Here is a 17,515-nt window from a genome sequence, read left to right as displayed (position 1 = left end):
CCATCAGGTCAGGGAGCTGATCCTGCCCCTCTGCTCAGCCCTGGTGAGGCACATCTGGAGTGCTGAGTCCAGTTCTGGGCTCCTCAGCACAGGAGAGACACGGAGCTGCTGGAGTGAGTCCAGAGGATGGCAACGAAGATGATTAAGGAACTCGAGCATCTCTCTTACAAAGAAAAGCCTGAGAGAGCTGGGCCTGTTCAGCCTCTCAAAGGAGACCTCATCAGTGCCTGTCCATATCTGAAGGGAGACTGCCAAGAGGATGGAGTCAGGCTCTTCTCAGTGGAGCTGAGCAATAGGATAAGTGGCAATGGGCAGAAGCTAATGCACACGAAGTTCCACCTGAACATGAGGAAGAATATCTTTACTGTGTAGTTGACCAAGCACTGGAACAGATCATCCAGAGGTTGTGGAGTCTCTCTCACTGGAGATATTCAAGAATCATCTGGATGCAATCCAGTGCTCTGTCTCTAGGGGCCCTGCTTGAGGAGGGCCCCTAGAGGCTGGACCAGATGACTGAGTGTGGTCCCTTCCAATCTCACCTATTCCATGATTTTGTGATAATGAATTTCAGCAGACGGGAAACATGGCAGTAACAAGAATGTGAAACAATGATCTAATTTTACCAAGTAACTGCAACTAAATGAAAGTTCATGAATTTCCAACCTAACCATCTGTGACAAGTAGGACAAAAAAAATCCTTCTCAGAGTTTTTAAGTATATTTTTTAGAAGCTGATTTTAAAAAATGAAGTGAAAACCTAGCTTTTGGGTCGACGTTGAGTGAGAAGCACCTTAACTATAAAAGAAGCCTTGCACATCACAATGTTTCTTAATGCTAATGAATGAATGATGAGATAAAATTTATTGGTATCATTTGGTCTGTTTGGCTAGAACAAACACATTTGGTAAGGAGCCACAAGAACTTGCAATCAGGATTTCACATTGCATTGAAGCAACTAAACATAAAATGTAGGATCCATCTTTCAGCAAAAATGGAGGGGGATGACAACCTGCTCCATCAACACTGACATCATCTATCTTTAAGATTAATTTTTCAACCATCAATAGGAAAAGAATCAAAGTAACACATTTTAAAACAAAAACAAGTGCAGAGAAGTGAGTGGTTTCGTGAGAGGAAAAAAAACCACTGTCTTTCTCTGCTGCTTTCTCTCTGTGAGTCATGCTCTGGGATTGGTACCAGAACGGCTTCTTGTCCTATTTCTATGGAAAAAATCCTTGAGCAAGTTCATTCTTGATTAAGTTAGCATGGTGCCAAGCAAATAAAAAACACTGCATCTTTGATTCTGTGTTTTCTATTGTTCCAATTGCACTGGGGGAGGGAAGCAATCTCATGGTTTTGTTAACGGTGCTTCAGCACTGACTCTGCTGTGAACAGCACTGGCAGAACATTTCCTTGTGTTTTTCAGCTTCATTGAGGGAAAATCTTCTTGATACAATTTAGGGATTTCATTTCTCAGTACACCAGTTATGGCTGTGAATTAATACTTACACCTCAGCTCTGAGAGTTCATTCCTAGTCCATGCTACATCCATTATGCACTTAGCTGTGCCAATAAGGCAAATCCTCAAAATTACATGGATTCCTACAAAAAGCCTGGATTAAAGGTAACTCTTCTTTCCAAAAAAAGATTGAGGAAGTGAGAAGAAAATAGCTAGTCTATTGAGGAAAGCACATGTCACTGAATTCAAAGCTGTGAACTGAAGCTGCCATAGATAAGTGGGATCATTACTGGGGTTAATTTTTGCCACAGTATAAATGTGACCTAAGTAAGTAATAAGTAAAGATTACTTATTCTTTTAGGAAAGTGTTAAGGTGAACAGAAAAAAAGCTACCTTCCTTTGAAGTAAAAAGGCCTGAATAGAAGTGTTATGGTTGTATAATCACTTCACTATAATTGTAATATATTGTTTCCAGATAAGACCTTTCCTCATTTTCAGTTTCATAATCCATTTACAAAGATAAGGCAACCTGGGTAGTTGCAATTACCTATGTAGGCCTTGATGCCTTGTGGATAATGAAATTTAAATTAAAAATAGTAGCCTACATTTGCTTATTAGTATTACTTCTGTAGTACTAATTAGTGTACTTCTGGTAATGTGATAGTTTACTGAGTAAAACATCTCTTTTACATGTGTAACTGCTGAGCTTAAATCTTTACACATGAAGAAATGGCAGCTTCTAGACTTACAATGTTAGGCTTTCAGTGTTAATTATGAAGGGAAGAATGGGGAAACTGAAATATTTGTGATGGGAATAGACATTTTGTAACAGGATAATAATGCAAAAGAAAAGAGTTCTTTCAATAGGGAAGGCTGTATTTAATCATGAAGTGAAGCAACAAAGGCTTTTGTGCTTCTGACACTTTCCTCTAAGGCAACTCAACAGAGAAAAAACAAAACTTCTTTCATTAAACACTTTTAGAAGTGATGAGAATATGCTGAGAAGGCTTCAGCTACCCGTAAAAACGCAAGTACAACATTTAAGACTTCATCACTTAACGTGGTATATACTTCTACTATTATACCAAATATTGCCCAATCTTGTGCCTGTCATGCTAACTGAATGCTGCATTAGAAAGGAATGCAATGTAATTATTTGGTTTGAGTGGGAGTGTCATTAGAGAAAATTGTCCCTTCCTTTTTCCCCTGTTCCCATTCCCCAAATCACTGCAGAAAAACTGACAAAATAAAATTTTAGATGATGCTGTGCAACTCTTTTTCTTTCAAGGTCTACCTCCCCTCATCTGCATTGTCAAAGCTTCACAGTTGCATTAAACATGGTGAGGTCTATTCTATTTGTGATAATCATAATACAAATTACAATCTGCTGATTTTATTGTTAAAAATAAATTTAATGACAAACTGAGATACAATTGAATGCATGTGAGCTGAGGAGCCCATCCTTAATTTGTCTATCTGCAAAAACATAGCTCATTAGTGAGAGTGGCAAAAATCCAAAATCAGAGCAATAAATAGCAAATTCAGTGCAATCTGTTTCTGTGTTACTACTATAGCTGCAGCCAAGTGATAGACAAAGGGAGGTAAACATGTTTCCCTTGGGAGAAGGGGAAAAAATGAGAAAAAAAAAAAAAAGGTAATTCAGGGAATCATTCTTGTTCTATCAGGTGATTTGTTCACTTAGCAATTAAGTAAATAAGAATCATATCCAGTAAGAATTAACTCTGAAAACTATAACATGCTTGACATATCCCAGTGTTAATAAAAAGGAATTACCAATAAACCATAGCCAAATTCCACTGCATCTATGAAATACTGTGCTCTTTTGTCACAATAAAGTAAATCTGTTTTGAGGTCTCATTTATTGTGTTGTAATTCAATAGTGTCCAATTATGCTGGTTTAAGCGAGACCAGGCTAATTTTATTTGATTATTGACTGGATTGAGAAATCACAGGCTGAAGTTCTATGGTGTATGCTCTATAGGCACAATTTCAACATTATCTTAATAATTCCTCAAAACTACTACATGTCTTTTATAGTCTTTATAAAAAAACCCCAAACCTTTCTCATGCTGTTCATTTCAGTAAAATCTGTAGTAAAACACACATTGTACCTGAAGAAAAAAAATTGATTGCTCCATCTTGACATTTTCTTACATCTCTGAACTGCAGTCTTGTAAATCTAAAAGATGTTTAGATTGAACCACAAAGCCACAGTACAGCCAGGAACTGGAGTGCATTTAAATATTATTAGATCATAATGGACTAAATAAAAGCAGATGACTGAGCAAATAGAGCCATAGCTGGGCCATGAAGTACTTCTTGCTGAGATTCAGAATTACATTATGCAGCAGCCCTTTTGTGAAAATCATCAACTAATTTTCAAAAGTGAAGCATCATATGTAGATTTTTGTAATCATGCCCATATAGAAAGCTGGAATTTATCCCACACATGTGGTTCTTTGCCAACTTCAGTAAGGCATGGCTGCCAGCTAAAGACAGATTTAATATAGCTTATACAATGTAGAAAAATTTCAGTTCCATGCCAGGAGTATCATCATAATGAGAATCATTGTCAAATGATAAGAATGCATTTTAGTGTGAGAAATCACATCTGTTGTCACTTTACATTGCTGTTATAGAGCTTTACACAGTATTTTTTGAGTCTATTTCAATTCAGTCACCATATGTAAAGCTGCATTACCGTTTTTCATTACCGGGAATTAACAGAATGCAGTTAATCTCTAAAACCACTATGAATTCTACCTTTTCCTGAGAGTCTTCCCCTTGAAATCTTCCTTTATTGAAGCCTAAATTGAAGCCTAAAGTTTCATGCTATTCCCTTGATCATTCAACCTAAAAATGCGTTTGAGATTGCATTTGATATAAAAATGTTGAAAAGTACTTAAAAATCAAATTCTGCTAATAACCATGTTTCCCCAAATAGTAACACAATTCAAGAATTCTGCAGCTTCTGAGTCCTTTTCTCTTAAACCAAGATGATTTTAGCATTGAACTGATGATCAAAATATTCTGAACTTTTAAACAAAAATCTTAGGTAAAACTCATATGAAATGATGTATTTTCATAAACTCATTCTCTACTCTACATTTTGCTTTCAATTTCTAGAGGACCATAAGGATATTTTTATATCACAAACACAGCATTTTGGATGCAGCTTTGTCTTACAGAGAAGATGGGCAAGGTGCTAGAAGGCTAAACATGACCTCATACTAGGACAAGTTTAACTCTCTCCTGTCTACAGAATTTATCTGGTCAAAGCTGATTGTAAGTCAAGACAGAAAAATAGATGACAGAGCTGGCTCCATATGGTTCATGTCCACCTGAGCCAACTATTATTTTCAGGAATTGATAATATTAAAATCTTAGGGCATGTTTGCTCTTGTTAAAGGATTAAATCAAAGTAGGATTTTCTTTAAGAATTCTAATACCAATCTTTTTGTATCAGTAGACATATTGACCAAGCTGTATTACATCTACCACAGCTTAACTTTCTAAAAGCCTCTACACGTTTAAACACAAAGTTTGTGCTAGAAGCAACTCAAAGTTTGGATTGAGCTATAAACTCTCACAAATTCCTCATAATCTTTTGGGATGCTCATATCCTGTGTTTACCTTGCATCCAGCTCTAAAAACAGATTTGCAGTTTTGAATTTTCTATCAATCAAGTGGAGAAGGAATCCCATTTTGTTGTGTAGCTCACACAAAGTAGAAAAATGGCTAACTGAACTACCCAAGAAAATAACTAAAAAAAAATTAAATATTTCTCTCTTGAAGGCAAAGCTTTCTCACAATTATTGCTAAACTATTTACACATGTATGTTATTACCATTCTTCATTTTGACATGTCTTTGACAAATATTTTTTTTAATATTTTAGGGAAACAAGCAGTATTAAATCAATCTGCCTAGAAAGGAACTTCAAAATCAAAAGGTCAAAATAAGCCAAATTTTACCACATTTTAAGTTAAGAACAAAATTTACACTGATCAGATGTGGCAGAAATAGAAGATTATAAATTTTTTTCACTTCATTTGCACATAGCAGGCACCACTCTAATACTATCATTCAATGAATGCGGTTTTCCTTCCAGAGTCAAGTGTACTATTTCACTCAATAAATCAAGATAGTTAGGCAGTTTTGAGAAGTCTTCAGGACAGAAACATCAAGGAAGAACTCAACACTTTCCAACATAGTATAATAATGTGCCAATATGTGTTAAAGGCACGGAATATATGCATTGCATTGAGAGACAAAGACAAATTTCAAATACTCACAGGTAAATTATTTTAAAGTCTCATCTTTGTTCCAGTTGTTTAGAATGAAGACCCATAATGCCTGTTCAAGGAAGATACAATATTAAAATAGGGATTCCTTGTCACAGAAGAAGAATATGCCTGGGAAAAGGTTATCATCTCTGTCTTACTGCCATTGACTATTACAGATTTATCTCATAAACCTGGTCTATAAGCTTTAACTGAATTATGGCTGGTGAGCATGTCTTGGCAGCTATTGAAACAGAGAACCTTCTCTGATATTTCAGCACTTTTCTGTGAAACACCCGATTTTCAATTACCTATATAAATCCAAGGTCTTTCTAGTTAAGTTGAAAATAAGTAAATCAGAGTTGGTTAGTAATTTTATAATTAACTTCTTCAATGGAAAATTTCAGATTTCATGCACAACTTACTTTGCTTATAAGATTATATCTATCTCAGAGATTTCCTGACTATAGGTAACTATTCCTCTGGGTTTCTCAGAGCTCAGGCCATCTTTGGCAGCACAGGGACTAGGACAAATGGCTTTCAAGTGATCAGGTTGCTGCCACTTCAGTTTAAGGGTTTGGAAGTTGAAAAGTCATAAACATACTCATTCAAAGTTTTTGAAAGATTTCAGAATACTCACTCTTCTGAGCTTTTAATCTTGGTGGCCTTTTCCAAGGTTTTTTTATGTGTTCTTTAGAGCAGGAATTCTGCATTCCAGCCCATCCTAATGGAAATTAATGCCAATGATGTAATCCTTCTCACAGTATAGTTGCTGTGCAGCAAAAAATCACACACTAGAGACAGAAAGGAATTGTCAAAAGGGACAACAATTTGCAGCTCCAGCTGAGCCTGTATGTTTGATATTTCTGTCAAACATGTATCTCAGTTATCTTAAGTAAATGTATTTGAGATGAGGAAATACAGTGATATAAATAAAAAAACCTTCAGTTTAGAAGGAAGTACTCAAACCTTCATCAAGCCTTTAGTAAAATGGCAAAAGGAAGCTACATAATTACACTAAGAGGTGTCCAAGGTATTGCAAAATAAAAACATAACAAAAAAAAAACCCAAACTATTCAAAACAAAAAAATTAATAAACTATTTAAAACACAGTAAATAAAATATAAAACATGTAACTGCAGGTAAGCATGATGTTAGATGTTAATTCTTCAATAAATTCTGCAGACAACACAGAAAAAAAAACTTATTTAATTACAAATTTCCCAGGAAGAACAGTTCTGTGTTGTAGAAGAACTGAAAAAGTAAATTCTACCCAGTAGTTTGTTCTTTACTCTCTTGCTGACATAAATTACACTAACAGTGAACCATTCAAATGTAGCTGCCTTCAAAGAGTATTTATCAGAGAAATTCACAACAATTAAATGTCTCCATAATATTTATGGAGGCTACTTGTTTTCCTGGGACGCCAAAAGTCTGGAGAATGGTTGGGTCAAACAAACTGCAGCCAATGTCAAACAATAGATAATGGAGCATAAGCACTTGTACAGACAAACATCTTCCTTGAGATCACTCCTAGTTAAATAACACTGCTTCAAATAATATCTTCATTATACTTGGAGGGTTGAACAGCTGGAATTCAACCGCCTCTTATTCTGAAAAACTTATTAAATATATAGCAACAAAATCATGCAAAACCGCTACATTATAACGATTACAAACATGAGATCAGTGAAGACAAGAAAAAGCACTTTTAATTGTTTTTAACATTGGAGCAGTATTTATAGAACTGCTATAAAACAAGCAGAAACAAGCAGAGCTTTAATACCCATTATTTTAATGTTTTCCAGTACATGATACCTGAAGGTATACTGGCTTTTCTGGAACATCTAAAATCAGGTATATTTGCATAAATTGTCAAAAAGACAAGCAATTTAGGAATGCTGTTTGTCATTTCTCAGCACTGACTCAGATGAGCATACTTCTCTTACTCATTCAAAATAAACCATACTAAATCTCATTACAGTCCAGCATCGTGTACAGATCACAAACAGCACAATTGCAGCTAATGAGTACTCATTCTCAGAGCATTCACTTCAACAAGAAGAAAAATTTTAATAAAGCACTTTTCGGTGTTTTTCCTTGTTTTTGTTTTTTTTTGCTTTGCAGATCCACGAGATATTGCCAATGGTGGCAAAGGGCTTTACAGAGCCAAGGCAAACAATAGGCTCAGGGGGGTTTAGAATACAGTTCTGTAACTGCTGGTTATAGATTACCCAGCAGTACTTCAGTGATTCAGCTGAGGTGCAAATAAATGATTACAATTCTCCTGAATTAGCCCAAGCACGCAACACAGATGTTTATACTGGCCTTCTTTCTATTTGTAGGCTACAAAAGCACAGATGTCCGTGCATCATAACTCTGGAGTGACATGGGCAGTACTTGATCTTCATAAAACCTGCTAGTTCAAAGTTAGCCTTTCAAAAATACCAGAACAAAATTGAACTGTTGGAAGAAGTTCAAATTGGATCAACATTTTCTGTCATGTTTTGATATGATACTAGGAACCCTAGTATTGGATTTACAGTACCATAGAATCAAGGACTTATAACAGATGCAAGACCATGAGACCTGCTGAAGTAGGACTATCTTCTTTACCTTCAGATAGTCCCACCCTCACACAACTCCCTTCTTTGCAAGGATGCAACTAGGTATGAAAACATAGAGGGAATCCTACTTAGGAACCAATAAAGTGTAAGTTTATAGTAAGGGTGAAAAAAAGAAAAAAATTGTTGCTGTTTTTACCACAAAAGAAATCCCTGAGTGGTACCAAAACCAGTCACACTAGAACAGCTGAAAAAGAGCATGGATGCAGCAATCAGAGAAGCAAGAACCTAGCATGAGAGACAACTCAATCCCCAGAACCTGAAGAAAATGGTCACCTTTTAGGGATAATACATCTGACAAACTCACTCCACTCACAGAAAGCCAACCACTTTGGAAATCACATTTCTATCAGAATCCACAGGAATAAATACATCATCACATTAAGAGCATTAGACTTCACAAACGAAATTACATATGCTGGCCAACAGTCAGAATTACACAAGTTTTTAGGAGCAAGTCACATACTCCTTTAAAATCACTATTTCTTGCATATATGTATTCAGGAAATGTATTTCTATGCTGTGAGCAGCTGCAGCCTTTAACAGAAACTGAATGTAGCATTTCTTTACAAGTCTAAGCAGTTTGTAAGAGAAAAAGAGGTCGGGGAGAAGGCTCGCTTCAGTCTGCAGCACTGCCTGGCTAATTGCAAAGCTTTATGGACTGTGAAAACTGAGTCACTTTTTTGTCAGCTGTAACTTTATAAGTGATGTACTCAATTTCTGTTTAGCTTCCCTTAACCATAGCAGAGTGCAATTTTCTCTCCTTTTAGTCACAACTGCTCAGTTTTCCTCATCTCCCTAGTAAAATGAAAGGATTTACTTTGTATTAAGTTGACTGCCTCTACAGATCTCTCGTTATGAAGCCTGGTTTTAAAAGTTCCAAAATTGCATTGGTGACCTCAAGTACGTCATGAAATTGTATGGGAAAGCAATAAAGGAAAAACAAAAATCTAAATATCTGCTCTTGCCAGAGAAGGAATAAAGACTTTTGTCTCTGTGCAGCCTTTGGGTCAAGCATAGCCCATTTGTTCATTAGCTGCTTGGTTAGTTGGTTATTTTCCTTCCTTTTGGAAGGCTTTGAATGTCTGGAGAGGGGTTTTGACAAAAATAAACCTTTCATGTTCGATACAATACAGTAATACTGGAGGACTCGATACCATAGTAGATCTTACACCATTTTTGCAGTCTTATTTGTCAAATAGTCTCCAGTAACTGGCAGCAGAAATAATTGCAACAGTTTTTTTCTAGCCCTCCTCCAGAAATTATACCAGGAGTAAGCCAGATGAGACAGAAAACACAAACAAAATGGAACAGTATTAAATGGGTTCACTCCTAAACGATTATTTTGACATCTTACAGGAATAATTCTGTCAGGCACAATTTTGATAAACCTGAGGTTATGTTGCTCTTTCAGATGTTCGAAGCGAATGCCTATTTTTATTATAACTTCCACTGGTAACTATGCAATTTCAGTATTTAGGCATTTGCATTTTTCTAACTCTATATAATTAGCAAGACAAAAGGCTTTTTTTTGTCCTATCCAGATATTTTGACATCACTCTGTTGTGGAGGTGGAGCAGAACCTGGGAGTTACATGTGGGAGGGCCATATGAACTCTGAGGTTTCGACCCATAGCTCTGAAAAACTGTGGCAGGCTTCAGTGTTCAACGGCTAAATTAGAGAATGAAGTTTTTAAAGAAACGTTTACAATAATTGGTCAGCAATCACGGATCCCTGCACAAGGAGTTGGCAGGAGTTCAAAATGAGAGGAAAGTAATTATTTGTGTAGTTGATTATATACAATCTCTTTCTAAGCAGAGATCTGAATAGAACACTTACAAGGTAAACAGCCACAGAAAGTATCTTTTAGGAAATTTTAGAAGTGTTGGATGTAGTATAAGTAGAGTCAGATGTCTAAGCTAACAAAAATACAGAATATAGAAATGTAATTGCAGTTTTGCAGTCAGCTTTGTAAAATGTAATCTTTAATCTCCTTTCCATTGTCCTTAGATATAATACTTAATTTTAATTGGAGACATATGTGAGGGATGTATGAACAGGTTCATTTAAAGCTCTAATGAGGAATCTCAGTATTTTATTGCATTATTCAGGGACCAAGACACCTGTAAACACACTGCTGCTGTTCTTACTGGTATCATAGGCAAATTATGGTTTGTGCACCATTCCTCCAATATGCAAACACTTCTAGTGCAGCTTTCTATAAGCACCTACCCACAGTAAATTGGAGGATCAGCATTTATTCTAAACCAACAACGGCATTGGTACATGCCAGAAATTGCAAGAAAAAAGCAGTATGAAGCTGAAAATTAATTCCATATGATAATAATGGAAATACCTTTCTAACAGTGAAACAATATGACTTTAAATTGCTAATATTAATTAGCTAAAAATCTAGACTTAGTGAAAATTTGAAATGTGTCATATTATACATTTAATCAGATACATATTTATAAGCAACAAAGTTATATAATTATAAATTGTTTACCTGACTACTCAGGGTGCAGAAACAGATTTTGGTTTCAAAAGCAAAAGAAGTTGTTCACCATTTATAATGAAACTATTCTTACTGTAATTATAGCACTAATGAGAAGCATATCATTCAATAGCTACAGCATCATATATCTTCCTTTTTCTCTTCAAAGCACTTCTGAAATCAACTTTAATTTTACTTAAAGTCCCCTTAGAAATACCTATCATGTTGATTATTTTTAAGAGCGTATGACTTTATAGGAAAGTTTTCACATTATAGGAAAGTAAAAATAGGCAATATTACAATAAAAACTGCTTGAAATATATACCCATTTGTTCTTGGTGTAGTTAGAGTAAGTGACAACGACTTGCTACTTTTCACCATAAGTATCCACTTGTAATTATACGTCTCCTCTTTTTGTTTGTTAAGGACTCACCAATTTATGAATCTTTATATTATATAATATTCTGTTTTGATAATTTCTTCAGTTAAGCTTTACTGAACTACCATAATTGAGGCAAATAGACCATAGAAACAAAGGCAATAAACAAACATGAAATACAGTATAAAATAAAATGGTAAACAAGCAACTCAGAAATTAAAGATCTCCGTCCTGTCTGGTTCTGGAAACTGTTCTACTGCTCTTCCACCAGTATCCATGGACCTAGTGAAGGAATGACTATTGTCTAAATAAAATTACCCATTCTAGCCTGTTTTAGACCTAACTAGGCTGCTAGTCTGGATTCTATTCAATGCCTTTAAAAGGATCCTATCTTCTGATAATTCAGCAGGTGCACAGGAAGCCATTTTTCTACTTTCTTTGACATCCAGCCAAATTTCCTCAAATCAGTGACTAAGGCCCTTTTTTGTGTCTACAAAATGTGTATACATGCAATTTGTCACTGCAGCATTGCAAGATCAACAAACTGGGTCTACGTGTCAGTGCCTTTTAGTGCCTAAAACCGATTAGACTCTCCTTTCTGCAGAAATCAGGGTCTCTTAAGTTGAATGTGGAAGAAAAGAAGGGGAAGAAGGTAAGGAAAGAAGTTTATGACTGTTTTCTAAATCCCTTTTGCTGTACAAGTTAGTACACATTAGTTTTAATCAGTGATAGCAATAATACATTCTCATTTTAAAGCAGTAATAATTTCATAAAGTAGTCTATATGACTGGTCCAAGTCCTCATATTCCTGGAGCCTTGGACTTTAACTTTTCCCATTCAGACACTTTTCTGGCCAATTAGAGACTGTTCAAGCAAATAGAGGTATTTATGAAAATCAAATTATTTACTCACTAAGTAATTCAAAGCTCAGAAGGAGAACCTAGCCCTAATACCATGCCCAGCAGCAATGAGGATAGTAGAAGCTATTTGCAATGGTGTTTAAGATGTCTACTTGCAAAATAATATAAGATGGTGGGGAGGAATGTCTGGCTGTTCTGCACCGACATTGAGTGAAGTGGCAAAAAGACAAAATAGACCTTAAAGAGTACATGATTTCACACAGTGAGGAACAATATGGAGTTATGTCAGGTCTATGTGCAGATTAAGGAGAATACCAAACACTGCAAGGCCAGTCAACATAAAGACCTCTGCTTTAAACCTGGTTCTCTGCATTCCAATTCAAAATGCTTTCAAAAATCTGCTTTTCTTTCTGAGCTTCCTACCATGCTCTGTCAGTATCAGAAGACAGACTCTCCTAGGCAGCAGATCATCTGGATCTATTGACACTATAATACATTTAAGCTGGAGACTTATTTACTGTCTAAAGAAAGATCCCATCCAATAGAGAATGAAAGGTTGTAGGAGAAAATGTGTAATTGGTGGCATTTAAACAGGCTGAGGAGGAGTACCTTGGCTGGGCTGTGATAAGATGTTTTTTGAAGTGGAAGGTATACAACAGTCCCCTTCAGCCAGGCAGCTGGAATTCCTGCAGTGGCTTGAATGGCTTTTGTCTTTATTCTTCTGCATTACAGAGAATTATAAAAGCCACACTATTATATGAGTTATTTAGCTGATCCTTGTTATTTGTTTTTGCTTTCTCCATGAACCACAAAACACTAGAAGCTTGCAGTCTGCATACTGAAAATATCTTAATTCAAGAACTAGAAGCTACAGTCAAGACAGAAATTTACACAACTCATTTTCACACATATTATTTCACTGAGCTTGTGTTTTATACATTCAGGCATCAATAAAATCAGCACCAGTGCTGAGGATTAAGTTATGAAATTCAAATTAATATCTTCTCTGCCAGATAATGTCCTTGGCTGCAGCACTGCTGCAATTCCAGTGTAAGGAAAACAAAGTGGGAATTTTACTTGCCATACAGAAGTAAGAGCTTGGCTGTAAGGCACCATAAACCAAATAAAAGTTATATATCATTTTAATTTTGTTCCAAACATCCCAGCCTTTATTGCAACATTTATGAAAGATCTATGAAATCCTAGAAAGAATAGAAAACCTATAAAAAGGCCCTTTCATTCAAGCTTCCACATTAGACAGCTTTTCTTATTGAGCATTCAAATAAGGATTTTCATTTAGCTTTAAGTGCATTCAACTCACCTATCTTCTAGATTAGTCTCTATTTCACAAAAATAAATTTAAAATACCAACAGGCCAACAACAAAAATACCCTAAGACATATGAGGTTAAATGGACTTCTGCTGCCAAATTTATAATTAAAATCTATTATGAAAAAAGATGAAACGCTAAAAGAAAATTAAAGCCAATTTTAAGTAAAGGTCTATCGTACAGCTTTTGAACACTAACAGATAGTTACCTAAGTGAAATCTAATGTTCTTTCAGAAATAATGACCTGCTTGCAAGAAGATAATCAGCACTCTTGACTGGCAAAACACCGTAAAACTGTGTTGAAATCACACGAAAATTGTGTAGGTCTGTGGACTCTATCAGCAAGAAGAGATTCAGCTTCATAATTCAAACCATGAAGTCTTTACTTCAGTGTAAATATACTACTGCACACTACTTTAAAAGCTCCATAATTTTGCATCATACTTAGTTTCATTAACTGTTCCCATCTCTAAGATGAAACAATTCTCCTGACAGTTTATAAAAGAATTCTTCCAGAGTCAGATTATCTGGCAATCCCACTTATTGTCCTTCTCCCCTGCCACATACAAACATGCTTTTACTTTGATATCTGTTCATCAACAAAATGAATCCTTTTCCTTAATGATTGATGCTTATACTATAAAGTGAGCCCAGATATCTACTCTGAAAATTTCAACTCTTTGCAATTTCCCCACACAATGTTCATAATATTGACCAGTCAGTGATTTCCAATTGACTAGTGAATAATTAAAATGAAACCATTGGTAAGTCTGAAAAACAGCTGAACAGATAAACAGATATCTAATAATATAACCTGTTTTTTTTTAAATACAAGTATTTTAGCATCTTCTCACAGCACTCATGAGGTTGGCACCAACCTGTGAAACGTGTGTGGTTTCCAAACACACCTTTCCAACACAAAAGCTCCATTTTATATTGATACACCACAAACTCCAAATAACATTTTAACTACTCCTAAAGAAGCATTAACCTTATTTCCTGGAGCTCTTGCACTGAGTGTCACCAGTGTTTAGTCATTTGCATTAGTTTGTTTAATGGTACCATTCCAGAGGCAGCTGAAAGGAAATGTTTCAACTCAGGAGTCTAGTGGTAACAGAGAACTTACAAAACAAAACCAGCAGCTAAGACCCTACACAAATGGAAATCTGCACAAATTGATGGAGGTTTCTGGTAGCAGAAACTCAGAGGCAAAATGTGTGACAAATAATCAAAATATTTGCTCTGCTGCGTACACTTTGGAGATTTTATGGGGACATTTTTCCCAAAGTGCATTATCTTAAAGTGTGGATAGGATTCAGAGCAAATATTCAAAAGCATATCACAGTGAAGTTACGATAAATCTCTGTCCACATCTGAAAAGTGACTTCCTAATCAAGCAAAGCAATTTCCCTTTAAAGAAAGCAGATGATGGAAATCCCCTTCCCCACAGCCAGTTTGTCTCTACCCAGTGCATGGGGAAACCGGCAGTGCCAATAGCCAACACATCTAATCCTCCACACTTTAAATAACCTGTTTACTTTCAACAGCTGAGGCACTTTTCAGCATCTGTGGAATACCTTTAGAAACCCAGGATTACAAGTCTTTCCAGCAAAATTAATAGTGCCATTTCTTTGCTTCAACAAGTGTAACATGTATTTATTTATAACATCCTGACATCAGCTTTCAGATAAAAAGCCTGGCAAATACTGAAAAGGAGATGTTGACATTTGAGGGGTTTAGGATGCACTAGTTTGATAGAGTTTCTCTCTGACAGGTTGCAGATGTTTATTTACTGATCATTTGCACTGAAAGCCTACATGAAAATTGCATTTGAGAGCAGTGAATTAGACACAGCAGATACATAGCGGTCCCCTCAAATACTCCTTCAATTAGTTTCTAGCATTATTGAAGATCAAAATAATTGACAAAAAACAGGCATAGCAGCTTCCTAGTAGCTAAGCACCTTTAAATACAGACTTCTTTAGCTTCAGTCTTAAAGGCAAAGTATGAGTACTTCCTATAGAATTGCAATAATATACTTACCCATACATACTGACAGCAACGATGAAACAGCTCCAGAAATGCTGATTCTGAAGATAACATTTACAAAATCATATCACAGATATGGAAGCGCTAACTTGGAAGGACTTACCTGCATTTCAATTTGGATGATAACTCTCACTTATTATACATCTTTTAAATGAGATGACCGAACCTAATAGAGAGTCTGACATTAATCTAAGTACTATCATAAACCAGAATGATGTACAGTATTGTGGGAGCAAATACTGTTCACAGCTTAAAGATAACTCTCCCGTTTGCTAATTAGACATTTTAACAAACAGAAGAAAATTATCTTTCCCAAGGAACAGAACAAAAGGAGACAAGCTACTCACATTCCTTTGAGTCGTTGCCACATTTTCTCTGCATGTCCTCCTATTTGGTACTGTACAGAGGCGCTTTCCAGTTCCCGAGTTGTTTCTGTCGCTCGAGCCCCCATCGTTATTGTCCTACAGCGATACAGTTACAGTCAGGCTCAGCAGCAAGTAAAAGCAGTCCTTAGTCCACTACAAATTTCAGAAGATCCACGCATGTTAGACAGTAGCTGCTGTCATAGCAAAACACATCAGAATTACAACAGCTGAGGGACGATCCTGCCTGAATCGCTATTCACTTTGACAGACAAATCCACTCTTCCCCCCCAAGCACAGAGCTAGTACACACAGCTCCTCTGACCTCACGAGTCTAATCCATACGGGAGAGCCAGCTACTTATACTACTGACTGCTAAAGCTCCTTTCTCATGCACTTTCTCTGCTGTAGGAATACACACAGAAGCACAAAAGATTCCTTAAAATGGACTATAATTCATTGCCATGCAGGATAAATGTGAATGGCTTTAACAATCCAGAAGGAAAGAAAGGCTGGTTTCTGCTTTGCAGCTTGGAGAAATAGGCTGCAATAGGAAAGCAGATGGTAGATGCCAGTATCAGCCACATCACCCTACAAAAAGAGTGTATGTTCAAATGCCAGAGCTTTCCTCTCTTTAGTTGATCCTGAATTGTTTCTTATTGAATAAATATCTACCAGCCTGTCAATAAAAATATGACTGTACAAATGCTAAGTCAGTAGCAAAGACACATCTAAATCCCTGCAGAAGAGAAATCAGCGAGCGCTACAGGTTGTTATTGAAGGAATATGCTGTAATGATGACTGTTCACCTTCTCCTAGCAACTCCACACAGTAGGTAACTGTCAATTTAACTGGTGGAAAATGCAGCAGCTGCAAGACAGCCCGCTCTGCCAATCCTCCGGGACAGCAGCATGTGTGTGTCAAAATCTGATGCTGAACTGTGTGTATCTGCCAGCAAAAAACAATTAAGTGCATACTAATAGCAAAAGGGTTGAGGACTAATCAGTACATGAGCCATGCAGCAGACTGCCTGCCCTGTGCTCCAAGTGCAAACCTGAGAAGCTATCTGTACAGCCAAAGTCAGGGCTTGGAGAGGGCAAAGGAGGGGATTTCCTTGCTGCTTGCTCAGACACAGACTGGGTTTGCAGAGCGCCTCTCCACTCTGAAAACAGCACCTGTCTTATTTGGTGAGTAAAAATCTTCATTTCTGAAGCAGCAGCTAAATAATCAAATATACCCCAGACCTGACTCAGTGATCATGTTTGGCTAAGAAGCCAGGCAAGAGGAGTGTGCCAAGAGGGAGTAAACGTGTCAGCTTTGTCAGCTACTGGTGCCACTGCCAGTTGGGAAAAAGAGCTTTGGGTCCACATTGGCAAAGTGAGGATGAGCGTCCCCAGATGGTGACTGGAAGGGTGAGGGAGGAATATTTCAGTATGGCTTTAACTAAACAGCCTCATCAGTGTTAAATTTCGCAATGAAGTGAGATAATGAACGTTCCTGTCTGATGCAACTGGAAGAAATGGATATTACTACTAAGTACTCAGGTTCTCACAGAAAAATAAAAAAGTGGCTCACAGCTTTGAAATAATCTTAACATTTCAGAATTTCCTAATAAGTTTTCTTCCTCTATGGAACCTTTTATGCACATTATAGAGA

The 17,515-nt window shown here is 36.5% G+C and overlaps 1 protein-coding gene across 7 annotated transcripts in view; it reads right to left on the bottom strand.

The window, feature by feature from the left end:
* Positions 1 to 16,707, bottom strand: part of PDE1A (phosphodiesterase 1A) — a 144,710-nt gene extending 128,003 nt beyond the window's left edge. For 2 of the 7 annotated variants that reach the window (XM_014880264.2, XM_088167938.1), the window contains exons 1-2: positions 16,669 to 16,707; positions 15,845 to 15,958 (exon numbers count right to left, since the gene is read on the bottom strand). In XM_014880264.2, the coding sequence (XP_014735750.1) occupies positions 15,845 to 15,948 (104 nt within the window). In that variant the 5' untranslated portion in view covers positions 15,949 to 15,958; positions 16,669 to 16,707. Of the gene's footprint in view, positions 1 to 15,844; positions 16,139 to 16,184; positions 16,637 to 16,668 lie in introns of those variants that run through there. The other 5 variants (XM_088167933.1, XM_014880266.2, XM_088167937.1 and 2 more) reach the window with 4 other exon arrangements.
* Positions 16,708 to 17,515: the final 808 nt, after the last annotated feature.

The sequence above is a fragment of the Sturnus vulgaris genome, chromosome 7 (genome assembly GCF_052056855.1).
Source record: "Sturnus vulgaris isolate bStuVul1 chromosome 7, bStuVul1.hap1, whole genome shotgun sequence".
In the NCBI taxonomy this organism is placed as follows: Eukaryota; Metazoa; Chordata; class Aves; order Passeriformes; family Sturnidae; genus Sturnus; species Sturnus vulgaris.
This window is presented reverse-complemented; position numbering and strand designations above follow the sequence as displayed.